We start from the raw sequence: 26,589 nt of genomic DNA, 5'->3' as shown, positions 1-26,589 counted from the left end.
CTCTAATCTATGCCTACCACCTACCAGTTTTATCATGCTGGGCCTCCATTTGCTGTATCTTTTCTGTTAGTTCTTGCTCACGTTGTTGGGATTGAAAGGCCAGGGCCTTGACATCATCACTGTGACTACGGAGTAAACTGTCCTTTTCCATCCTGAAAGAGGCAACAAGGTCAAAAGTATAGGGCAGTGAAAAAACTGTTTTAAAATCAGTAACACCTTCAGATTGCAAAGATAATGTACTTTTCCAGCAATCACTGTTTAAATATTAGCTACATTTAAATCTGTGAAAACAATTGCGTGATTATAAACACCATCCTATGAATTTAATTTATTTCAAAGGGAAAACAGCATGTTCTTACACGAGATGCTTGTATTTTGTGATTAATTTAGGAACCGTGGTTGACACTTAATAATATCCGATAATGTTTTTACGTAGAAGCTATTAAATGTTCCAGTTAAAATACAAATTGTGTTGGTGACTGAGGACAACAGCAATAAACCAAAGCCCTAAGGTTGTTTGTAGAAGAGATTAACAACGTATTATTAAGCGTCAGGCGTGGCTCAGTAGTAGCATTCTCACCTCTAAGTCAAGAAAGCTGTGGATTCAAATCCACTCCAGAGCACATAATCTCAGATAATACTTCAATGTGATACTCCAGGAGTACTACTGTCAGAGACACCTTCTTCTGGATGAGGCCTTAAACTAAGGCCTGGTCTGTCCTTTCAGATAGATGTGAAAGATCCCATGGAATATTTCAAAAAGAGAAAGAAGGTTCTCTCTAATGTACTGGTCAATATTGTTAGAATAAATTAAATGGTCCTTATTATCTCCTGTTGAACCTTGCAGTGTGCAAATATGGCTGCCATGTTTGAGGTCACTGTGTAAGTGAATCATTAATTTTTTTGCCTGTTTCCAGATCTCTTTGGGCCATCATTCCCCAGCTAAGGATAAGCAATTAACACTCCCAAACTAATCACTAATGAGTGCACAAGAATATTCTGAGAAGGAACTCATTCCACACTATCCTTCATTCTGAGGGAGATACTACCCTCTTTCTGCTCAATAGGAATATATTTGAATATTCAACACATACACACACTCTCACTCAAACTTCCAACTACATTACTGAGCACATCAATCAGTTTGCTGTCTGTTGTCAGATTTCTGTATTTGTTGACTTACTGGCTCTGTACTTCTGCTGTTAGATATATTTTCTCTCTTAAAAAAAAGTTTGCGGCACTACTTAACATTATTTTCCTACTTATCACAGATACTGGAGGCCAGATTTCTGTGAGGAGGGAAAGTACACTGAATCACATGATTTTTGTAATAGGAAAGCAGCACTGGATACAGTAGGGCCTACAAACAGAGGGTATGCAGTCACAGGAAGTGGAGATATTCCAAGACTGGTTAGTTAGAAGATGTGCCTCAATTCTCTCGGACTTGACCAATTGCTTCAGGAATTAGCCTTCACCCCTCACTCCCCTTCATTTCTCCCCTATCCACACCCATGGTCCCTCAAAATCCCATACCAATTTAATGCAATACAAGGCCCTAAACAACCCCTAGGCCCCTCATACCTTCCATGGCACCTCCTTAGTCACTCAGGCAGTATCCATCATGACTGGGCCTCAGGATTTACGCAGAGATTAAAAAAGTAAACTTCTAACAATATAACGCAGCTCTCACACTTACATACTTGATAGTAAAAAAGCTCCCAATCATAGAACCCCATTCAAAGCTTTCAGGAGTGATTCTCCCATCCCGCTGCACTGCTTTTGTAGCACAGCAGGCAGTAAGACTTGAGTGGAGGTTGCGGGGTCCCAGCTGTGCATCACGGCCTCAGCAGTTCTCCGATGCCAGATTTCTGGCAAGGAGCTGCATAACGTACACGAATGACAATTTAAACAGAATTAGTGGGCCCGGATTGAAATCTCTGGGCCTGCTGGCCTCTCCCCCCACCCCCACCAGGAGTGATTCACTCCAGCATGGTTTAATATAGCTCCCCGCTTGTGGGGAGCTGGTAGCCTAACCCCGCTGGAGTAAGGGGGGGGGCAATCGAGTCCTCCCAAAGTGTCGGCTGCTGGGGGATGACCTCTGGGCATTCCACCTTGGCAGTGCTAGCCTGGGACCCCTGGCACTGCCCAAGAGGCAAAGTGTCAAAGCCCAAGGGGCACCTTGGTACTGCCCATTGAGTATAGAGCAGTGCCAAGTGGGCAGGGCCTAAAAGGGCAGGGCCTCCCACTGCCACCCTCCACTTGGGGGCTGAGTGACAAAGGGAGGGAGGCCAGCAATCAGGGCTGACCATTGGAATGCAGGATTGGGACTGCAGGGGTAAGAACAAGGCTGCATTTTGGGGGTTGGGTAGATCAGGTATGGGTGCGGATTGGGAGGTTGGGGCTGTGGGGAGGTGGACGGCCATCAAGGTGGAATGGGGTGGGGGGAGGGGGTTGAGGTTGGCCTGGGCATGTTCGGGGGCTGGCAATTGGGCAGTGGACAGTATTGCACAGCCGGCGATGTGGGGATTGCAGGGCTGGTCAACGATTGGGAGGCCGGCAGTGTGGGGCTACTGTGCACGTGCTGATGTCTGACATGACAGATTGGCACGTGCACAGTGACCTACTCAGCGCTATGCTGCCGGCCTCTCCAGCAGGAATAGGCCCTATCTCCAGCTTTTTGGACTGATTTACATTTGTGCACTGCAGAGTGCACTGAGTGTGGGAGATTCATTTTGAAACTCCCACTGAGAAAACCAGTGGATTTTTTCCAATTTTTATGCAAATTCAACACTTAGAATTTTTTGGGGAGAATTGTCCCAGATTAATCTCTTATAAAAACAATTTTTTTTTCAGACACTAGTCTCTTTAAACTGCCAATCAAACTCAGGACCACCTAGTGAGAAAGCTGTAGCTTTTGAAACTCAGCCAAGAATTCATTATGACATAATAATATTCTTTGGGGAAATGTCAACAAAAGAATGCTACTGAAATTGCACAATCAGATGCTGCTTTTTTTCTAAGCTGCAGCAGATAGCCCATCAATCAAAACAGTCCAAAAAAGGATTTAAAAAAAAATTTCAATGACAGGAGCAGCCTGCTTTTTTTTAAAATTTAAGAAACAAAAGATTTAAAAATCTTCTGATCACAATGGATATACAGATCATATCTGCCCTTCAAGAGCATTAATGTTTAATCCAGCAATTTGCAATTCCCACACTTGGATCAAGGCTTTACAAAAGTCAAAATTGGGTCTGTTTAAACTCAGAACTGAGTTCAAATAGCCCTGTTTAATTTGGGCTTCTGTCCTGTGTGAATCACGTCCTACCCCTTTCGGAGCAGAACTTTCATTCCCCAATCTTGTCCATTATGCCTTCCTGACTCCATAAAAATCTGGACCTGACTTTCAGAAGTTAAAACAGAAAGCTATTAGGAATATGTCAACATTTGCCATTGACTCCCAACAGCAAGATAAGAAGAGTTCTCATACAGACTCCTTTAATAGCAAAGGCAACAGACAGCAGAATATGTGCTACATCCACAGCTATTTCTAAACATTCAGATTATTTCCAATGGACACCTTTTTCTGCAGCCAGAATCCCCTCTCCACAAGAATAGTTGTTGTGGTGAACTAAGCTTCTAACAAAATATAAAGCATTTTAAAATGTATAGAGTTATATAAAACTCTACAAATCTTGCATAGAAAGTACTCAAGTATGACAAGTATCTTTTAGTTTTTCACTTGTATTAAATAAATCTCCTTTAAAAGTGGAATGAAACAACATCCTATCCATGTATTATCCTACCCTATGCATTAATGAACAAAATTCCAAACGACAGCAGGCAGAACTTGCTACAGCACTGAATAGTTCAAAGACTTAATTTAAACAATTTTAGTTTGGTTAATTTGTCTGCATTTTGTGCATTGCACATAACACATTAATCATCTGCTTCTTATGCACAAACAACATTAATCAAACTAAACCCTACTATATTTTTCTGCTATACCAAGCACTCAAACCTCCTCCCCCACGGGTGGCTTTGATTATTGTGTTATTTACCCTCCTCTATGCATATATTTAGCCATCTATCCCATAGCCTTTCCTTCTTTCCCTTCCTCTAACTAAACTGGCTCTGGCTCCCTCCATCTGGTTCCCCTTCCGTCAGCAGTCCCGCACCTGTTCACACCTCCTCTCCTGTTGGATTCCACTAAAGATTTCCTCCTCTGCCAGGGCTATTCTGGCACACACAATCTTTTTGTCATTCAATCCATCTGTCAGAAGTGAACTTTGTTTACCAGAAGCTACTTCTTGCTTCTTGAAGTAGTACAGCTCCTCAAGGTCACTGGAAAATGCACTGCCTTTAGTCTATCTACATTCCCTGCTGGTAGCTAAACAGAACAAAGTGCTATGGTAGTACATATTTGCAAAATTAACTCAGTAACATTAATCTTTTGAAGCTTATGTATTAGATAGATGAGAAGCAGATAATTTCTGAGATTATCTAAAGCAAATATGTTTTTTATTTTAAATTGCTGAACAATATTGATTTTAAAGATATACAGTTACAGATAAATGTTGTGTGGCACAGAGGTAATTCAGTGCTCAAAATATTGATCTGAACCATTAGAAACAAATTTTAACTTGCAATACAATATGTCAACAATGCATGCTAACTTTACCATGGGCTAATTGTATCTTACTCAGAGCTGTCATTTATAAGGAATGGCTTTAGGCAACCATTAACCCATCTGACAGATATAGACTTTACAGACTAGAAATGTAAAGATGGATAAAGGTTGCTCTGTGTTGAACATCTGCAGTACAAGCTTGATGTGCAATTTGCGCAGAACATACCCCATGGCTCTTGGCGTGATGATATTTATATGAGTTATCATGACTGCCAAGCACAAGAGTGAAGTAGTTATGAGTGCGCTACGGTAGTCTGGTTTACCAGCTGTATGAGTATATCACATTTATTTTGTTCTATTTAGATCATGTTTTACTTTGTTTTATTTTTCAAAATGGTGTTTTAGAATTAACAATGTCAAGTTCAGTTGGATTCTGTATGTTCTGAAGAAAATTTGTTTGCAAGACAAATTATTTGATACAAGTAGTTTAAATGATTCTACTGCAGCAATGCTTGGACATAAGAATTGCTTCAATGTTTTAAAGTTGAAAGTTAGGTTGATAAGTGAGCCTGCACTGGTACTTGGACCTACAATTACACCTTACTGTTTGGACTCCACTATGGACGTAGTCAGTCAACATAAAGGCAAATTTGTGTTGTGCTAAGGGTAATGGCATTGCGTGGTGCAATGGAACATGTTCCACATTGGTCAGGATTTGAGTTTCCATAGAACAATTCTTTGGTAATTTTATGCATCAGCATTGAACAACTCCATGTCCAATGTGGCATGACAAAATGTGGAGTAAAAGTCCATCCGGAACAGAAATTTCAGCAGACAACACCAATGTGATATTTTCCATTCCAACAACAGCCATCCTCTCTCAGTAGCATTTCAAATTTGTGAAGAACTGTGGGCTGTTTTATGCTGTGGGGGCACACACGCAGAACAAGATTAAGGCAGCCCACTTTAATTTCACAGAGTACTATTATGAGAGAGAAGAAAATAGCATCTCATTGTTTTGAGACTTGATTCAAACCTACATTCAGGAGGTGAAAGAATGATGTGATAATCCACTGCAACACTCCAATGGAATGGTTTTCAATTATTCTTTAAATGTAAAGTAATTACTATTGTTCTGACACTACTAAAAAGACTGCATTTTACAGGATGTAGATGTGTATTTTTCTGGATTTCACTTTGCTAAGCTGGATCTGTCTATGAGTTATCATAAACCAATTTTCTTCTGCATCATTCTGGTACAATTTTACAAATAGCATTCACAATTGTTTGTGGTGGTTCTGGGAGCATGTTGGCTTGCTGTCATTTAGACAGACCCCACATTGCAATTTCATGGGTTATCAATTAACTACAGAATTTATAAAGCAACTCTATGACAATGATCCTGTAAGTATAAATGCAGAAGGAATACATTGATCTATTCTGTTCTAGTAAAAACAGCATCAAGCTTGGCATTTCATTTTGACCAAAGCAAGAGCAGTTTTCACTAATCATTTGGTTGAAAAAAATTGCAGCATACAGCAGAATTCTTTTTTGTTTCACATTGAAGAATATTCTGTAAAATTGATAACACATTAGAAAATAATTTAAAAATGTTTCAAATATTTCTTTGTATTCTTAGTTCCTTTTAATTAATAAGGCTTGGTTAATGCCTGTTCAATATATCCAAAATTAATTTTGCCTTCAGGGGAAAGAATCAGATTCTTCATTAACTCACACAGCAATAGACAATATCTTCGCACACCCTTCCTGCGCGTAACCCCCACTACTCCCAGTCATACACACACACTTAACTGTATCTTTCCTAGTTTATTTACAGCAAAAATAGGTCAAAATCAACACATTTTGTTTTCTTCCTGCCTTTATAATTATATATTTTTAAATACATAGAAAACAATTTTCATCCTTTCCCATCTCATCTTTGGGAAATTAATTAAAATAAGGAAAGATTTTGCCACAGAAACATGTTGCTACAAATGTGTGAATGCTCAAAGGGTTAGCTCTGTAATTAACAGTTACTGGTGATTTTAAGTTTCATGTGGGAGTAACTGAACAGTGGGTCATTGATGCTGAGGCATTTTCTGTGTATAGCTTGGACTGAAAGTAAAGATCAGTAAAGACAATGCAAGGTCTCACCCAAAGCCACTAGGAGCACCACTGTAAACATCACAGCACTTTGCAGTAGCCCAGCAGATCCCATCTCTGTGGTCAGTCCTCCCAGCTGCCCTATCTGTTACTGTCTGATTAGTTCTGCTAAGCAGCCCCTCCCCTGCCATCTTTGCCTGCCATCTGTTATAGACAACATGGCTATTGCCCAGCAATGCATGCTGCCCTCCTACCTGGCATCCAGCTACTTGCCTTACCCCAAAGAGCTAACACAGGTTCTTGCTGCTGGCACAATCAGGATTTCATTACTACTACTTTGACAAGTGCAGGGTTGTTTGTAATTTCTCTTTTATCCCTGTTCTGATTGTACAACCACCTCCCACTGACTATGTTTGCTGCAGTTTTGTTGCACACAGATTTTACTCTCCACATTAATCTCCCTCTGGCATATTACTGCATCTGTTCACTTTTTTATTAATTTTCAAATTCCCACCCTTTTTAAGCAAAGGAGATACTCAATTCTGTTTCTGTATTTAGATGATTGCAATTCAGAAATAAGTACCTATTCCACAAAATTAAATAACAAAAGCTGTCAATTTATTGAATGAATTAACTTGTTTTTTTTAATAGATTTGAACACGTTATAAACAAACCTATGCATCACTCTGCTTTATACTGTAATCAAATAAATTTTTGATTAGTTAAAAACATGCCAATAACTTTGTTGCAGCCTAGGACTGCAGAATATTTTCATTATACATTCAAATTAAATCTGGGAAATCTTTGTTTAAAAGTCTGAAATGTGAAAATGTTTTACTTGATTGACATTTCACAACATGAATCTACATCCTAATTAGTTAACAAAAGAAAATACCATCTAGAATTTTAAAAATATTATCCAGTAATACAAATCAGCACATTTTCAAAATTGAGCAATCTTTATATTTTTATATGGGGCACTCTGACTTGCACAATTTTCTAATTTTATTCTTGTAAACAAAATCATTGCTGCTACCTTACTTAGCTCAGATAGAGAGTTTCATTACACAAATGTGTCAACTAATTTTTTTAGAGTCATATTTCATTTTGTTAACTTTACAGACATTTCCAGTCATAGCAGGGAACTTAGTAAGTATTTTCCATTTTTGTCTGTAATTTACAATCTGCTAACAAAAGGGTAGGAGTACTCCATTTGATATTTAAACTTTCATTGCATTTTAGGGAAGGGAACAAAAAATCTTATCACAAATCATTAGTACAATAATTACATAACATGTACAAACACCCAATGAGCAACTTAATAAACAAAAATGATGCAAGGTTAGATAATCCATCTGCAGATTGCAGCATTTCTATGTGCTGAGTTGCAATTTTACAAAAATTGTTTTTGTCCCTATAAGGCCCTGAATTGCAAAAAGCAGGAAGTGTGCAGGAAGGCTCAAAGCATGTTATGGAGTTAACATTTGGAAAGATATGTCAGAGCGGATGTGAACGCAGTACCCATTAGTCAGAAGCCCTATCAGGAGAGTGGAGAAAGCTGCAATATTTATAAAACAGTGGAAGATACATATGTAAATGACAAATTATCAAGTTTATTCCATAGTTAAATTGGGTTTTGAATGACTTAACTGTGCCTCTCTCCCAAATTCAACAGTAGATAATTCAACTGATTACATTAGTGCATGTACAAACTGACCACAATAGTTCAGTCATGCAATAAGTGCCTACGCTGCTGACATGGTTTTGCATCAGCTACATATTTACTGACCCTATGAAGCACTTTAACTACTTTGAATACCTGGTTATCCCGGCTGTTGCTCTTAAAAGAAAAAAATAACCTTACGTTCATATCTCAATCTGGCTGAGCGATGGAGTACAGGAGGAAGACCATTTGCCCATTTTATTTGGGCTTGCTGTTTGTTGGAACAATTCAGAACTAATACCACTGCCTTGCTCTCTCCTCTGTGGTGTGGGAGTTGGCAGCTGAAGCACAATTTAAAAGCAAGTTTAGTTAGTAGCTTGTTAAGAAGCAAAATGTTAATAAGGATATAGTAAGAAAGTAAAACTAAAAGTAGAAGGGTTATGTCAACTGTCAAAAATAGTAGGATGACAAAGAGAATATATTGCTGGAAAGAATTCCTATCGTTCAAATCATATTCTTGTGTTTATGTGAATGATTCATATGTAAGAGAAGAATTGTGTATCTTCACAAAATTATCGTGGTATATAAATAGACCAATCAATTATCATAAAGGCCTTCTAACCATTCATACTCATCTTTCTAATATTTCGACTCAGACAACCTACCAACAAATTATATTTTTTACACCACCAGCTTACTGTGCTATATTATTCCAGCTCACGTCTCTTGATAACAAAAATCTGTTTTTTTATCTTTCACCAGTTAAAACTTAGATCCTCTTGCCTTTGCTCACTTCAAAGTAATATTCTGTTCTCAAATCTCATTTTTTTAATACAGTTTTCTCCCAACCTGTTACTCTTCTCTCTAGACTGAAATGTTCAACTTTCCACATAATCCATGTAATTTACACACAAAGATCCTTTTACCTTTTTTCCACAAACCCTCACCAATGTTGTCAACAAATGATTTCACTGAATGATGGAAGAGGTATGAAGGATCAAATGGCTTCCTCTCCTGTTCTAGTAAACTGTTAAAAAATTTGTTGGTAGGTTGGCTGAGTTGAAATGGTTAAAAGGCCTTTATGATAATTGATTGCTCTATTTATATACCATGATACTTTTGTGAAGATACACAATTCTTCTTTTATATATGAATCATTCACATTAACACAAGAATATGATTTGAACTATAGGAATTCTTTCCAGCAATATATTCTCTTTACCATCCTACTATTTTTGACAGTTGACATAACCCTTATACTTTTAGTTTCACTGATATTGTTAATGGTTCTCTCACTTGCGTGTCATCCATATTTCCTTTAAATCTGCTTCATAATCCCTCTCCTCAAAAAAATCCGAGAAGCTACTAATCTTGAAAACTACCATCTCATTTCCAACCTCCTTTTCCTCTCCGAAGTCCCTGAAAGTGTTGTTGCCTTCAAATCCATATAAATTCTTCCAGGAATTCTATGTCTGATTCCCTCTAATTCATGTTCCATCTCACCACAGTACTGAAACAGCTCTTATCAAGATTACAAATGACATTTTATGGGATTGTGACAAAGTTAAATTTTCCTCCCTTGTCCTTCTCAACCTGTCTGCAGTCTTTGACACAAGTGAACACACAATCCTGCTCCAAACCCTCTCCACTGTCATCTAGTTGGGTGACACTGTTCTCTGCTTCTTATCTGATCATAGCCAGAGTACCATTTGCAATGGCTTCTCTTCCTGTTTTGGTGGCACCAAAGGATCTATCCTTGTCTTCTTCTATTTCTAATCTTTATGATGCACCTTGGCAACACCATCAAAAGCACAGTATTAGTTTTCACATGTATACCGACAACACCCAGCTCTACCTCACCACCACCTTGCTCGGCCCCTTCACTGTCGCTAAATTATCAGAGGGCTTATCAAATAGCCAGTACTGGATAAAGAGATGTTTCCACCAAGTATATATTTGGAAGGCAGAAACCATTTTTTCCAGTCACTGCTTTAAGCTATCTACAGACTCCAATGCTCTCCCTGGCAACTGAACCACTGAAGTGTTATGGCACCGAAGGTGGCCATTCAGCCCAGTGTGTCTGCACCAGCCAAAAAGAGAGAGAAAACAATAACTGGCTACTCAGCATCTGGTCCGTAGTTTTGCAGACTACAGTACTTTAATACTGCAGATCCAAGGGTTGAACATTTCAGCCTCAACTGCCAATTCAAACAGTCAATTCCAGATGCCTACCACCCTCTGGGTGAAAAAGCCTATCCTCATTTCCTCTCTAATTTTTCTACCAATCACCTTAAATCTCTTTCCTCTGGTAATTGACCTCCCCAACAACCATAGCCTATCCAATCTCTCCTCATAGTTGCAATTTGAAACTCTAGCAACATTCTTGTAAATCTCCTTTCTACTCCCTATTATCTCGTTTCTGTAATGTGGTGGGTAGAACTGGACATAAAATTCCAGCTCTGGCCTAACCAACATTTTATATTTGCTTATGAAGATGTCACTGAGGGGATGCATATAAATGAAAAATAGAAGGGGACAAGGATAGGTCCTTGTGGGTCACCACAGATAATGGTAGATATCTGTAGATAGCTTGAAGCAATGACCGGAAAAAAAAGGCTTCAGTCTTCCAAATATTTGCATGAAGGAAATACCTGCTTATCCAGTGCTGGGTATTACAACCCTCTTCTTTAACTAGAATGTCTGCATCAGCCCTTGCCTTGGTGAAGACACAGAACTCATTAAGAACCCTCTCCATATATTCTGCATCAACTCATAACTTAACGTGTATGTCTCTGATGGGCTCTATCCTTTCCTTAGTTTTTCTCTTGCTCTTCATGTACTGGCAAAACATCTTTGGACTTTGTTTCACCTGCTAATTTTTTTGTATACTTTCTTTCCTTTCCTAGTTTCCTTTTTTTATTTCACCTCTCAATCTCACTTTTGAATACTTCCCACTGATTTGACACTATTTTCTCTTCTAGTAGCTGTATTCAGTCAACTTTTACCAGTTCACCTCTCAATTTTGTAAAAGTTGTCTTTCCCCAATTTAGAACTTTTGAATGCAGTTCTAGAATTTTGCATTATTGTGTATGATGTGGATGTGCCGGCGTTGGACTGGGGTAAACACAGTAAAAAGTCTGACAACACCAGGTTTTAGTCCAACCGATTTATTTGATAGTAAACTCAAGCTTTCGAGGGGACTCCCTCTTCGTCAGGTGAACGACGTTCTTCACCTGACGAAGAGGGAGTCCCCTCAAAAGCTTGTGAGTTTACTATCAAATAAATCGGTTGGACTAAAACCTGGTGTTGTCAGACTTTTTACAATGTTTGTATCCCAGTTCATAATAGGGTAACTGAAGTCCCCAACTATTACTGTTCTTTTTTTTGCACTCAAATTTATTTACATATTTGCTTTTCAAACTCCTTTCCACTATTCAGAGGTCAATAGTACAATTCTAGCAATGTGGCTGCCCCTTCTTTATTTCTGAGCTCAACCCATATGATCTCATTTGATGTTTCATTTAATATATCATCTCTCCCAGCTGTAATTGGCTCTTTAACTAGTAATGCTACACCCCATCTTTTTATCCCCCTCTCTATCCTACCTGAAAATTCTATATCCAGGGATGTTGAGCTGCCATTTCCTCCCCTCTTTGGGCCAAGTTTCCATTACAGCAATTACATCATGCTGCCATTTGTCCTTCTGTGGCCCTCAACTCATCAACTTTATCTGCAGTTTGAGATTAAATTAGTCTGTGGACACCTTTGGCATCACACTTGGCCCTGAGATGAGCATCCTACACTCGTGGCTGGTTACCCTTTATACAAATGTAATTATGCAAATCTCTGTTGCCTATGTCTTGACTCACACCAAGTTCAATTCACCTAACATTCCTGAACTTACTGACCTACACTGACACCAAACACCATCTTGATCTTAAAATTCTCATCCTTGTTTTCTAATCCCTCATCACCTCTTCAAAAGCACCTGTATTCATCTCATTCTGGCCTCTCAAACATTCCCAATTTTAATCACTCAACAGTAGTCATGCTTTAGGTTCCTTAGGCCCTAAGCTTTGGAATTTCCTCTTTACACCTGTGTGCCTCCCTCCCTTGCTTTTCTCCTTTAAGGCACTCCTTAAAACCTACCTCTTTGACCAAGCTTTTGATCATCAGCCTAATACCCTCTTAGATGGCTAAGTTTCATGTTTTACTTAATAATGCTCCTATGAATCACCTTGGGGCATTTTATTACATCGTCACAACATATACTGACTAGATATATAAATTGTTGTTATGTATATAACATATATAATAATTATATATATAATATATATATAAATTGTTGTTAGCCCAATGTTCCTGTGCGTGGTGGCCAGATTTTCACACAGTGGACAAAATTTAATGTCATTCTCAGAGGTGGGTGGGGTGGGGGCACGTGATCAGGTGTGAGGATGCGGTTGGAGACCTCATTACATAAGAACATAAGAACATAAGAAATAGGAGCAGGAGTAGGCCATCTAGCCCTTCGAGCCTGCCCCGCCATTCAATAAGATCATGGCTGATCTGTCGTGGCTCAGTTCCACTTTCCCGCCCTCTCTACCTCCCCCGGTTAAGTCTAAGGCAGGAAACTTGCTGGTGCCATTCCCACCCAGCTGCCAATTGAGGCCTTCAAATGGACGGTTATTGCCTACATAAGGGCCTTACCCTGCTGCCACTGGTACTCAAACCTTGTTGGGTTTGCTTGCAGGCTACCGGGAGCAGGGGATTCCCTCAGTCAAAGGCACTCATTGCCTGATTGAGAGACTGGCATTAGGATGGGGACAAAACTACTAAGAGACATCTCCTGGCATTTTCCTCCCATCTCTCTCTGGCTGGCGACTCTTCTGCAACCACCATCCTAGCCTCACTTATCTTTCCCCAAGAATCTTGGCGAAAGCTCATTGTATGACTGACATCAGCCACTGCTTCTGGTGGTGCAGCTAGCAGTGGAGAGCTGCTAGCCTGAGCTTAGTCGGCTGCTCTGTGAAGCGAAATTCCTACTCTACTGGAATAAAGTGCAGCAATTAAATTTCCTTGCTGGATCCCAGAGTTGCCAATTGGGATATAATTCTCTCAGGGTTCTTAGAGTTCAGGTTGGCAGGATGCCGCCAATTCTGGTAATGGATGTCAGGCGCCCCCGCTGCAGTCATTAAATTCCAACCAGTAGCCCAAGAGAGGCTTGACCTGTGCAACATAGAGTCTCAGCATAATCTTCGTAGGCTTATAATCCACTGGTGTGGCTAGCTATCACAATACTCAATTTGCTTTATTAATTGCCTCATCACTTCTGAGGGCTAAAAGTAGTCCTGTTTTTGGGCACAGGGTTGCAATTTGTGACCTGCCTACACCTTTGAGCACACACCTTGATGCTGCAAACAACCTGAATGCTCAGCAGGGGCACTAGTTGTGTGCTTTAACATCACATTATGCAGCTCACGGAGGCCAATGCCTGGAATCTGCCCCTGAGGAACTGGCAGCAATATTGCCAGAGGTTCACGTGTTATTGATCAAGGGAGGCAAATTGCACCTTCCCGACATCTCCTACCCAATGCACTACTAGCCTCTCATGTTAATCACACCACACCCTCATCAAGGGTGGAGTTTGGACTGCCACCCCCAAATACAGAAAGTGGGTGGCCATGGAGACTGCTGAGTGGTGAGGTGGGCAATTTAAACAACCCACCTCAGTTCCCTTGGACAGTTGTCTCAGTTATTTTCTTAAACATTTGGCCTTCTTGTCATTACCCCTCATTTTCTACCCACCCCTGGTGCCCATACACATCAATTTATGCCACCCCACCCAGCCTCAAGGCCCATTATAGCCTCTATGTCAATGTAATGTCAACTCATGTGAACTAATGACCCTCTGCCCACCTGCCTTGCATTTTCTTTTTAATTCATTCTTGGTATATGGACGTTATTGGCTAGGCCAGCTATCCCTAATTGCCCTCTATAAAATGATGGTGAGCTGCCTTCTTGAACTGCTGCAATCATGAGTTGTAGGTACATCCACAGTGCTATTAGAAGGGGAGTTCCAGAATTTTGATCCAGTGACAGTGAAGGAGCCAGCTGATTTAGTAGACATAACTAATTTACTTGCCTCTGAGTTACAAGGTTCTGGGTTCAAGTCCCATTGCAGGGCTTGATGACAAAATCTATGCTGACATTCCAGGACAGCACTGAGGGAATGCTGTATTGTCGGCGGTGCCTTCTTTAGATGAGGTGCTAGACTGAAGTCCCACTTGCCTGCTTAGGTTGAAGTAAAAGGTCCTACGGCACTATTTTGAAGAAAACTAGGGGAGTTTATCCTCGGTGTCCTGGCCAACATACATCCCTCAATAAACATCACACAAAAAAACAGGTTATCTGGTCATTATCACATTCCTGTTTGTGAGTGTTTGAATAAATAATTTGGCTATTTCATTATTATTGTTACATTATAACAATGGGGGAGATTTTACCATTGCACCCTACTGGCCAATGGGCGGGGCATGTCAGCAAGATGGCGAGAGAGCTGGGAAATCAGGTTTGTACCTGATTTCTCACATCTCATGATCTTACCGGCATTAGATATCTGGTGCAAGGCTTTGATTATTTAAATATATTAAAATCATCATTTATACGAAATTAGTGGGCCCAGGACAGTATCACCAGGCTCACTTGGTGGTCATGTAGCATTGGTGGAGAATATTCTATTTGGTGAGGATCACATATGGTTCCCTCATCTATGGGAACTTGACGTGCTAACCTTGCCAGTAGGCCCCCCCTCTTCCCTGGAGGTCAGGAGCAAGACGGCTGCCCTTTGGGTAGTGCCAACTGGCATTGCTATCCTGGCAAGCTGGCACTGACCACTGGGCACCCTGAGTGTCCATGAGAAACCAGGCATTACCAAAGGACAGGGCCATGGAGGGGGATGGGGCCTGCTAGGCGGGGAACAAAGCGAGGAAGGGCCAGCAGATGGTACCAGGTTTAGGCCATGGAGGAAGGCTTGTTATAGCAGCAGAGGCTGTGACAAGTCTCTGCTGGTTTCAGCCAGAAATCTGCACCCGCGCTATGGTGCCCTCCGCTGCTATCAGTTGGCTTTCGGGCGACTTAGGCCCTGTCCACTTCTCCTACAGGTGGAAGTCGGATTGAGGCCTGTTTTTGCACAGAGTGCATAAGGTTTGATAGCTGGCCTTGCTGAAAAAATGGATCTGAAACTCTCCAGTTTTCCCGCCTGGACTTAAAATTTTTTTGACAATATCACGCCCCGTGACTATACTTCAAAAGTACTTCATTGGCTGTAAAGCCCTGAGACGTCTGGTGGTCATTAAAAATACGATATAAATGCAAGTTTAAATTTCTAACTTTGTAAATAAGTTTGAATCCTTTATCATCGCAATATTATGTGCATGGTTATCATAATGCCAGAAATAACAGAAAGGAGAAATGCAGCAACCTAAACGATAATGCGTCAATAGGATTTTTGGATTCAGGTTTGCACCATAAATCTTCATTCCCAAGCCTTGCCCAACAACAATTAAAGAGCTGACTGGCAAAGGACAGGAAACAGCTCATCCAACTCATCCATAGATGGTTTAAGTTTTAATCAGAAAAAGGGCAGAATATTTCCTAAAAAGAGCATGTAGCTCAGGAGTTAAATGCACCACTCTACTGAACCACAGCAACTATATGTTGACATAGCTGGAGTGAGGTAAAGATATGGCAATTGCCTTCAGCATCTACACAAAGGGAGAAGAAAATGAGACTAGTGTTAAATACAAGCTCATTCTATTGCTTTCTGTTACAACTAGTCTTGCGTGGATGTCAGACAAAGGCAGGACTGCAGTTGGCTGTGATAATCTCACATTGACTAAGAATAATCACTTGAGCAAGATGCTGGGGCGTAACTGAAGTGCAAAGAACAATAACCCAGCATGATTCACTGTGTTCAGGAGAAAGGGTCTGGTGAAAATGGGGGGAAATCATACAGAAAACAAAATTAATGGAAAGAAATTTCAAGACTGAGAATCTTATACCATCTGAATGAATTTGAAATTGCCTACCACTGTGAAGGGGCGCTATACAGAATCTCTACTCCCTCAAATGTGGTTCAATATCGGATGTTTGATTACTGAAATGTGACTTAACTCATTGTGACTATGCCAATCACAGACTGAGATGTGTTAAATTTAAGGAGGTACTGTAATTGTTGGTACAACAGGAAAAATAAACAAAGGTTGACAAGTTAACAAAGAAAACAAACAAAAAATTATTATACAAATGGCTTACTCATCGTGTTATAACAACCTCTTATTAAGACCATTTATCATGATACAATATTGTACGTTGTGCTGTTCCCCACATCATTACAACTCAAACTGACAGAATACAAGAGATCTTAGAAAATTAAAAAAAACAAAAACCTCAGAACATCTGGTAATCCCATCACCCGTCCATATGTTACAAACATCATGCTGCTTTTCCCTTAAGACAGATTAGAAAAATCATCACATTTGGTTTTCTATAATTACATACCTGCAGTTTGGTATTTTAATAGCTTCACCTGTTAATACTGCAGCAATTAGTAGGCAAAAATGTGAACAGTTGGTATTGAAAAGCCCCAAAAATATCTGTAAAATGTTTTATTGCCTGCAGTAGAGACAGGCAGCTTGATGCTGGCGTTATGAAGTGCCACTGGCAGATAACAGGATTATTTGTACCTGGTGAGGTGCAGTTGGTGCTCAGATTTGCTCAGTAGTTCCATCAGCTTTAGACATTCATCCTTCGATCTTGCTGCATCCTGCTGGACATGCTCCAAATGGCACTTAGTTTCATTTAGTTTCAATTCAAGTTTCTGCAGCTCCTGAAGAAGAAATTTAGATTTAAAACAAATCCCAAAAAAAACAAAATTTCTCTTTGTAAAACTGTGATTGGTGAAAATTTCAGTTTAGTAAACATAACCGCAACATAACAAAGTTGGGCGCATTGGGAAAAAATATTACAGCTTTCAAGAACTAGTAGCCATTTATTTTTAAAATACATTAACTTTCAGAACTCTGGAGAAGATCCAGCACCATATTTTTTTAGAAAATTTAAAATATGGCCATTTTTGTTTTCACCAACTATACGGACAAGATAAAAATCACAGACCGGTGGTTATTATTGGATTGCTTTCTGAGTGCAATGTGGTGGTGATAATAACCATAGTCCACAAAGGATCAATGCATCTCTCTCTATTAGAAAGAGACAATGGGTTACATATTTAGCTTCAGGAACAAGACTCTGCAAGCATGGGGCAAAGTGAGGAGGCAAGCCTCTATGAACCACCAAAACCGATAAGGGGATTGAACCTGTGCTGTCGATGGTGGACTATTGTCTTACTTAATCAGTGAAAAGAACTTACTACTCTCAATAACTTCAGCTTTTGCACACTCTTCAGATGGCAAGTTCAGTCTATATTACTTTACTGATTTAAACGTCTTTCCCTTTTAAGCTAAAATTTTATAGGAGCTATTTATTGTATACCTTAGCAAACTCAGGCATTCAAGCTATAATCTGGCTTTAACAAATTATGATGACTGGAATCCACTGGTTTTGTCACTGATGGGAAACCAATCTATTCTGCACATTGATACACAAGACTAGATTTTAAACCAGTATAAATGGATACGAACATGCAAATTAGGAGCAGGAGTGTGCCACTCAGCCCTTTGAGGCTGTTCCACAGTAAGATCACAATTGATCTAATTTTAACTTCAACTTCACATTCCTGCCTACCCCGAATAACTTTTCACCCTCTTGCTTATCAAAAATCTATCTACCTCTGGCTTAAAACTATTCAAAGTCTCAAAATGTGAGAACTCTGCCCAGAGTCTAAGTGCAGTGGTGGGTGGCTCCAGCGTCACCCATCCTGCTGACTAGAATATTGGGATCCCGTGCCAGATTCCATGCCTGGAAGCTCATTGATTTTGCACAAGTGAGTTCCCCTCCAGCTCTCCTGGAGGACCAGCAGCTGTTTCATCAGCTGATGGGCTCAAAGGTCCCGGCACCATATTTAAATACCAGGCAAACACATTCATATCCCTCTCTCCAGCCACCTGTCTTCACCAGACAGTGCAGGATGTTAGCAAACCAGAGGGAAAAGGCTAGCAGCCTCAAGAATAAGTCTGTTTCTTGATTCAACCGTGCCATCCCGAAGCCCATCTTGTGCAAGTCATTTATGTTCCATTTGGGCCTCTTCCTGCCTTATCTGGAGTTTTCATTCATCCCCTTCCAATGAAAGATGTGGTGTCCCTTTGATCCCCTTGTTTGTGAATTTTCATGCTTAGTTGGGGTCCAGGTTCCCTTCTCTCAGTCTTCCTTCTGCCTTCCATTGTTCATCTTCTTCATCCATTTCCTTGTCCCTCTGCATGCCATTTTAACCCCACCCTTCCTCCTCTTTCACATTGGCCCTCCCTTGTCTTCATAACATAAGAATCCCCCTCACTCCATTGTCTCTGTAACATCACAACCCCCCTCACACCCTAGCCTCAGCTTGCACTCCATCCCTGGTCAAACTTCAGACCTTTGCTGTGATGCCAGCATGAGTCCCACAGCACAGTTGGGTCCAGATAAACAGTGTTGTGTGGCACCAAGGGTAAGGAGATCTCCGTACTCTCCAATTCCAGGCACAGTACTGATCTGACTCAGTGACATATGAGGGTCCATGGGTCAAGCAGCATGGTGCTGCCCATGAAAATGAGCTTGAAGATGGAGGCAAGATCTGTGATCTTGAGCCCCCGCCAGCACTCTCATGAATGACAGGCTTGGCTCAAGATCACCTCCAATATTTTGTTCCCTTCATCCAAGTCACTTATATGAATTGTAAAATGTTGAGGCCCCAGAACGGATTCCTGTGGCACACTGCTTACGACCCTTACCAAACAGAAAATGATACAATTTATGGCTACATTCTGTTTCCTGTGAACCAAACAGTCTCCTATCCATGCCAGTTACCCCCATCCCTTTAAAGGGAATAGAGGAATATGGATTGAGTAAGGGCAGAAACTTTTTTTTAGTTTATGATCAGCACAGGCTTGGAAGGCCAAAGGGCCAGTTCCTGTGCTACACTTTTCTTTGTCCTTTAATCTCTGCATTACCTGTGACTTAGTGGTTTTGTCATTTCTGTGTTCCCCTTCATTATAAGCACCCAGTGTTTCCTGGTTTATACTGTGTCCTACTGTGAAACCACTGTTAGCACACCTATAGATTACTCCCACCAAGGAATTCTTCCCCTGCTGATTCTATTCCATGCATACCTTCCCCAAATCTAGGGACTTTTGGAAAATTAAAATTAATGCATCATCCATCTCACTTGCCACATCCGTTAAGAATTTAGAATTGAGTCCATCGGGACCTGGGAATTTGTCAGCCCACAGTTCCAACAATTTGCTCAATATCATTTCCCAGGTGGTTGTAATTTTCCCGAGTTCCTCTCATCTGCCATTTCCTGATTTTCAACTATTTCTGGGATGTTACTTGTAGTCTCCATAATGAAGACCAATGCAAAATATTGGTTCATCTGCCATCTACTTATTTTCCATTATTAATTCCCAAGACTCACTTTCTATAGGACCAATGCTCACATCATTAGCCCTTCTTTTTAAAATATCCATCAAAACTCTTACCATCTGTCTTTATATTTTTAGCTGGCTTTCGCTCGTGTTCTAATTTTTCCTTCCTTATCAATCTTTTGGTCATTGTCGGCTGTTTTTTATATGCTATCCAATCTCCTGATTTGCTGCCCATCTTTTGGCAATTATGGTCTGAATTTTACATTCCGAGATCAAGTCTGTACCTGAATTGAATGCACATAAAATTGTGCAAAATGATGTTAGGCATGCTTCCTGATGTCAACCTGCATGCATGCAACATTGACATCAGCAGGAGGCAATAGTAGAAGAAAGAACAAAGAACAGTACAGCACAGGAACAGGCCCTTTGGCCCACCAAGTCTGTGCCAACATTAAAATTAATGTATCAGGTAGATCACTTGCCACATCTGTTAAGAATTTAGAATTAAGTCCATCGGGACCTGGGAGTTTGTCAGTCCACAGCTCCAACAATTTGCTCAATATCGCTTCCCTGATTGTAATTTTCACGAGTTCCTCTCATCTTCCATTTCCCGATTTACAACTATTCCTGGGATGTTACTTGTAACCTCCATAATGAAGACAATGCAAAATATTGGTTCAATTCATCTGCCATCTACTTATTTTCCACCATAGGACCAATGCTCACGTAAAAGCAAGAAAATATTAGAGATGCTTCTCCAATCTAATATTTTCTTGCCTCTATCTGGTCCATATCCCTCTATTCCCTGCCTATCCAGATGCCTCTTGAATGTTGTTATAGAACCTGCTTCCACCACCTCTTCTAGCAGCATGTTCCAGGCATTCAATATCGCATGGACTTGCACCGCTGACAATTAAAGGCCTAACTAAGGCCATTACAAAGTTTATTACTGTAGATGTTACATTACCCATGCAAATTTGCACTCATTGCATGGGCAAAAAGGCCAGACGGGCATTACATTTCTATCTATTTTTTAACCGAGGGCAGGATAAAAGGCCCCCACAGCTTAAGCATATTCATTTTATTTGTCATTTTGCTGCTGTCATATTTCTGAGTTTTGTCAGTTTTCCTTTTGATTACACTAGTAAATCTGTGCAAAATTTCTAACAAAATAGATCATCTGTACAAAACATGGGGAACACTGATGTTTACAAAAGATATTAAGCTTTGAAACTTCTTGACTATTTGACATATTGGCACTCTAATTATAGGGGGTGGGGGGCAGGGGGGTCGGGGTTGGAAGAGTGGAGTTGAGGGTAGGGGTTCTCTGAATGTTAGACTCCCCATGACACAGGCCATTATTATGATCCAGCATATAGATGCGTGAACCCAGTTTTTCGTCTCTCTCACGAACTTACCAGCTCGCCATGTTGATTGACTGGCATGATGAGCTAGTAAGATTGCCCCTTGCATGTTTGCCTAGAATTGCTATATTCCTTTTGTTGTGGTTGCAACATACCTTACTTCTAAATCCAGCATTTCTTCTTTTTTCCTGTTATTCTTTTTGGATGTTTTGCCATTAGATTAGGGTCACAAACCTTTAGGTTTTTTGGATTTGTAATAGTTCTTAGTGAAATGTATCCAATTCCTTTCTCTTCACTCTTGTTTCTTCTTCTGCTGTGGCATAGTTTATTTTCTGACTGATTAGAGTTTCATCACTTGCTTGCAGTTTATTGCTAAAACTTCCAAGGAACTTCTCATGACAATACAACAGGATGGGACGCCACTGAATCTTGCTGCCTTCAGCTTAGTCACTGATGGTCTTCCATTGTCCTTTGCCTGGATTTTCACCAGGGTTTCCCAATGCCCACTCCCCTCCACTTCAGAGTGGTACACACCACTCTCTATGGAGTTTTCTCAGCATTTTCCCTTCTCCAGGGTCTACCAGTGCGCCACCCTCTCCAGATTTTCTTAATGCTTATCCTTCTCTGGGGTCTTTTACTCTGAATCTGAATTGAGCACCATCTCTTGTTTGAGGCCTTAGTTTCCTCTGCTGAGGTCCTGCATTGCCCTGTGGGTCCTCTTTTTAGAATTGCTGTCTCTCTGGTGTCTTCTTTGATTTTCCTATCCCTTGCTGTTTGTTCCTTCTTACGGTTTTGCATTAAATGTTGTACAACTTTAAACACATTACTGCTTTAAGACTGTCAAAGTTTTCTTACTGCCAACAGCTGCTGATTCCGTTTATGTGTGCTCTACAGATTCTTTTGCAGTTTTGGCAGGAAACTACAGCTCTTCCATTCTTGAACCTTTTTTTAAACTGTTTAACTCATTTTTCTAGCTGGTGGAAGGTTTCTACCTCTACTTCCGCAGTTTTCCATTTTTTCTGGGTGCCTGCAGAGTCTGTTTCTCTTTCCTTGTTCTAACCTTGGTCTTTTTTTGCCAATTTCACAACTGGCACCAGTCGGGAATGTATTTTTAAAACCTTTTTCAACTGCTGTATTTTCAAACAGTGCAGGAATTGCTACCAGGGACCCAACATTGGCTATGCTTGGATCTGGAGCCTGAGAGTCGCAGTCTCTTTATTTTCCCGTGCTTTCAGGAGAGGTGCTGCAGTTCCTTGGGACATTTTTTTTCCTTTCTACCATTGAACTTGTCAAGTGAAGCCAATATCTTCTTTTAAGAACTGCGAAACCAATTTTCTTCTCTGTTCCAGGCAAGCAGAAAACCTCTTCAGGTCCACAACTTCAAATCTTGACTACCTGTAGTCCCTCAGTGCACGGATTGCCATCCAGATCTCCTGCAGGCCTTGTTCAGATCAGGAGACCTGCAAATCTCAGCTTCTCACTTTCCCTTGCTTCTGGGACAAGCCCTGCTGCTCACTGTAGCTTTTCTTCCCCTTATCTTCTGAACATATTGAACTGAAGCAATTCTTTGCCTTCTATCCAGAATTCTTCTTTTTAAACCTGAAAAAATTGTTTCCTTTGTTTTCCTCCCTGCCAGAGAGAAAAAAAAGTGTAGCACTACTGAAGGCTAATTTCTCTTTGTTTTAATTCTCTGTGTCTTTTTAACCATCTTGAGTTGCTGGCCACACCAGGTTCGCTAATTTGACTGCCCCTCAGGAACTGGCACTGCCTCCACAACTCCCTTCACTCTCAATCAGACATTTGAATGAGTATCCCTCTTTTCCAAACTTTAATTGAGTCAGATACTCACATGTAGGTTGTCACCAAAACTAATCTGTCTCGTCGCCAATGTGCAGTAGCATGGCACCCCTCAGGTGACATCAAAACACTTCAGACTTTGTTAGGAACAATAGATGTTTATTGATGAAGAGAAATCAGGTACAGGGGATGGATTGCAGCCCATGGCTACCTTGGGGCAGAGCTCCTTTCCCATATGCTTAATACATGGCTATTTGATGATTCTGCACGAGAGAGGACTCCAACCTCAAGTGTGATCACTTTCTCAGTTTCCAAACGTCCCTTAAGCCAGGTGGCAGAGAAGCAGACACCACAAATACTACAATTTCCCTGGTTATGCGGTTTGTCAGAACACTGGTCCAAGCACAGTTCGGTGTTGCCCGTCCTAATGGGAATGAGTTAAAATCTCACCCTCAGCAATTCATCTTCTCTGTCATAGAATATGCTAATATTTTAGAAAAAGTCATGAACCTAATTAAAAATAAAGGTGATGGACAAAATTAAGAGTGCAATTTTATTAAGAATATGGCTTTGCGGTGAGGTTAGAGCAAATACTTGACTGAAGACTGGGAGAAAAAAACTAAAAAGTCAAAAGAAAGTGCATAACAATTTTTTTGTAATTTAGTACACAGCTACCATCAAATGATGTTGCAAACTGATAACCAGAAACAAAATGAAATGCTGATTACCATTTGTTTAATGGAACTGTTTGCTGGCCAATTCCATAGGCAACATGGGCCAAACAGATTTCCAGTGACAAACGATTTAATTTATATTATTTTGGAAGATTTTATGTGCTACTCAAGCTAGAAATTGGAATGCTTTACCACATTTTTCCATCCGTTGTCGGCATTAAACATTCATGGGTTAAATGTAGTATGGTCTATACACAAAAGAAAGTTTGAGCTATATGTTCTTGGGTGCACTGATCTCTTGCAAATGTCTCCTAAACATTCGCAGTAGTGATATATATAGCATACACCATCCCCTACCGAGCTACATCCCCTTGCAACAGCAAAACATCCAAACTACTATAGCAAGGATTTGCCACGGCATGTCTCCCAGTGACAGATACAGCGGGACATTTAGATTGCTGTTCACTTCAGCAGGACTGTAATATTTTGTTTGGCAAGAGGAGCCATAAAATCCTGGTCTATGAGTATTGTGCTTTAGCATAAACTTTTCATCTAACATCATACTTCAAAGTATTGCACCTTATTACTAATTCAGTGTCATCATTGGTACATAGCTTTCTGGGGAAGAAACAACTTGGAAGTTCACATATTTCCTAATTTGAATGTTCCATGCATACAAAAAGCATTTACTTTCACTGTTCCTAAAAGTGGCTTCCCTCAGAAATTCTGTCCTCCTGAACTTCCCATTGAAATAGAGGAGATGCAAAGTAAGGTAAAACTTACAAGCAACAAGTCTGGGTTTCTGTTATCTATCTCAAAAAAATTCCAAAAACTTGCGGCAAAGGGCAATGGTAGAAACATTTTTTTGCTTCTTATTAGGTATTTTCAATTGATGATGACACTATTAACTCTGGCCTCAGCTTGTTAGGAGTGTATGGGCTACTGATGGAAAGTTTTGAGGGATTTTGAATACAGAATTATGTTTTGTTCTAAGATAAGTTTAATTGTTCTGTATCTTTTATGCCATTGTTTTGCTACAAAGTATGTCGTAGGAGACTTCACCTTAGTGGAGAAGCTAAGGTGACAATCAAAAATACTCTCAAAAACTATTTGGAGCAATTCCATTGATTCACTGGCTGATGTATGCCAATTTCTGTTTGGAAGTTTTTGCGTGTTGCTGATTGGTATTTTTTGTTCTTGCTCGGGAGTAATAAACCCCATTCCTGCAATTTGTCATTGTTTCACAAACACAGTAATATGCTGGACAAAATATGGCAGGTGGACAACTTTTTTTAATCAAATAGATGCATAAAGTTTTTTGAAATGCAGTAGCCATTTTTTTAATTAACTTTGCAAACGTTGAACCAGTTGGGTCCTGATCAAAGTGGAAAGGCTATGCGTCACAAAAAAGTAGGATTAAAACAGCATAACTAGAGTCAACAATGCTTTAGCCTTGAAGGGTAACTAGAGAAAAGATCACTACAAATGCCACAAATTAACCTTAAATTTGATTTTGTGTTAAAGCAATGCACTGTAAAATTTTGCATTTATGAAGAGAGGGCATCACAGGTTGAAATTAAATGCATTTCATTAAGAAATATTTTGTAACTGGCTTTTGGCAGCTGGTATGAAGCTATAGATCATTATTGAAAATATACTGGTAAATCACAATATTCTTTGGAGGTAAGAAAAGGAGAAATAAAAAAAAACGCCCAGTTTATATAATTAGAGGGAAGTAGATCTACAACCACATATACCAAAAAAAGGACAATGACAGATAGATAAAGATCCCCTGGTCTATCCAAGCTGCCCAGGTTATATACTCGCTACCTCATCATGTGATCTGCTGGAAAAAGTGAAATAAAGATTTAAAAAGACAGTGTTTTGAGAAGTCCTGGGAAATTCCTCACATGCATAGGCTTGTAAACTAGGATACGTGGACCCTCAGGGCGCATCACATTTACGTCCTTCTGGGGCAGGGCATACCACATGCTGTGAATATAAAGTTTTGAAAATGCTGTTTTTTCTCCAACCATTCACTTACAAAGTTTCTATTACTGTATATTAATAAAAAAAAATTCTGTAACACAGTATTATTTCCTTCCAGTACTGACCAAAAATTTGGAGAAGGAATCCTGGAATGATGGGGGGTCTGTGGCAGTACGGCAATACTGTATTTGCAGAGAATCCCCTGTGAAAAATGATTCAAAAGTAATGATCCTCCATCTTAGTTAGTCAACTTCCACTTCAGACCCTGTTTCTTTTGTTTTACAATACCAGTTTAAGACTATAAGTAAGCAACTGAATGAAACATTATAAAAAAATCACAATCCAAAAATTCTAACGTACTAAATATATATTTTTTCCCTCCTACTGTATGGAGTTTCTGACCGAAACAGTCCTCATTTATCAGTAATGCACTAAGCTTAGTCAATCTGCTGCCAAATGTATGTACAGAAGGCATATTTTACAAGTCTAATCATTTCAGGGTAAAATATATGGTTTTGTTAAGCGTTTCTGCTGTGCTTGTTTAAATTAAATTAAATTCCTGAATGAATCATTTAAATAGCTGTGGTACCAAGATTTGCAAATTGATTTTTTTATCTGCGGTTTACAGAAATCCTGATTCAAATATAATCCTGATTTCAGCATGGACTTTTTTTGGCAAACTAGTTATGTATTTATCAGGGCTGAACCGTACTGCATGTTAGTGAAATAAACTATTGTTGAAACAGCATCGCAATTCACCGACCAACACAGTACACTCTTTTCCTCCAATCCCCAG

General features: G+C 40.0%; 1 protein-coding gene across 5 annotated transcripts in view; it reads right to left on the bottom strand.

The window, feature by feature from the left end:
• sdccag8 (SHH signaling and ciliogenesis regulator sdccag8) overlaps positions 1-26,589 on the bottom strand; it is a 327,951-nt gene that overhangs the window by 139,161 nt on the left and 162,201 nt on the right. For all 5 annotated transcript variants that reach the window (XM_080200751.1, XM_080200752.1, XM_080200753.1 and 2 more), the window contains 2 exons: positions 17,138-17,280; positions 25-152 (listed from right to left, as the gene is read on the bottom strand). In XM_080200751.1, coding sequence (XP_080056877.1) covers positions 25-152; positions 17,138-17,280 — 271 coding nt within the window. The remainder of the gene's footprint in view (positions 1-24; positions 153-17,137; positions 17,281-26,589) is intronic.

Source organism: Carcharhinus amblyrhynchos, chromosome 12, assembly GCF_965287045.1.
Source record: "Carcharhinus amblyrhynchos chromosome 12, sCarAmb.v2.hapA, whole genome shotgun sequence".
In the NCBI taxonomy this organism is placed as follows: Eukaryota; Metazoa; Chordata; class Chondrichthyes; order Carcharhiniformes; family Carcharhinidae; genus Carcharhinus; species Carcharhinus amblyrhynchos.
Note: the sequence above shows the minus strand (reverse complement) of the source record. Positions and strands in the feature narration are given on the sequence as shown.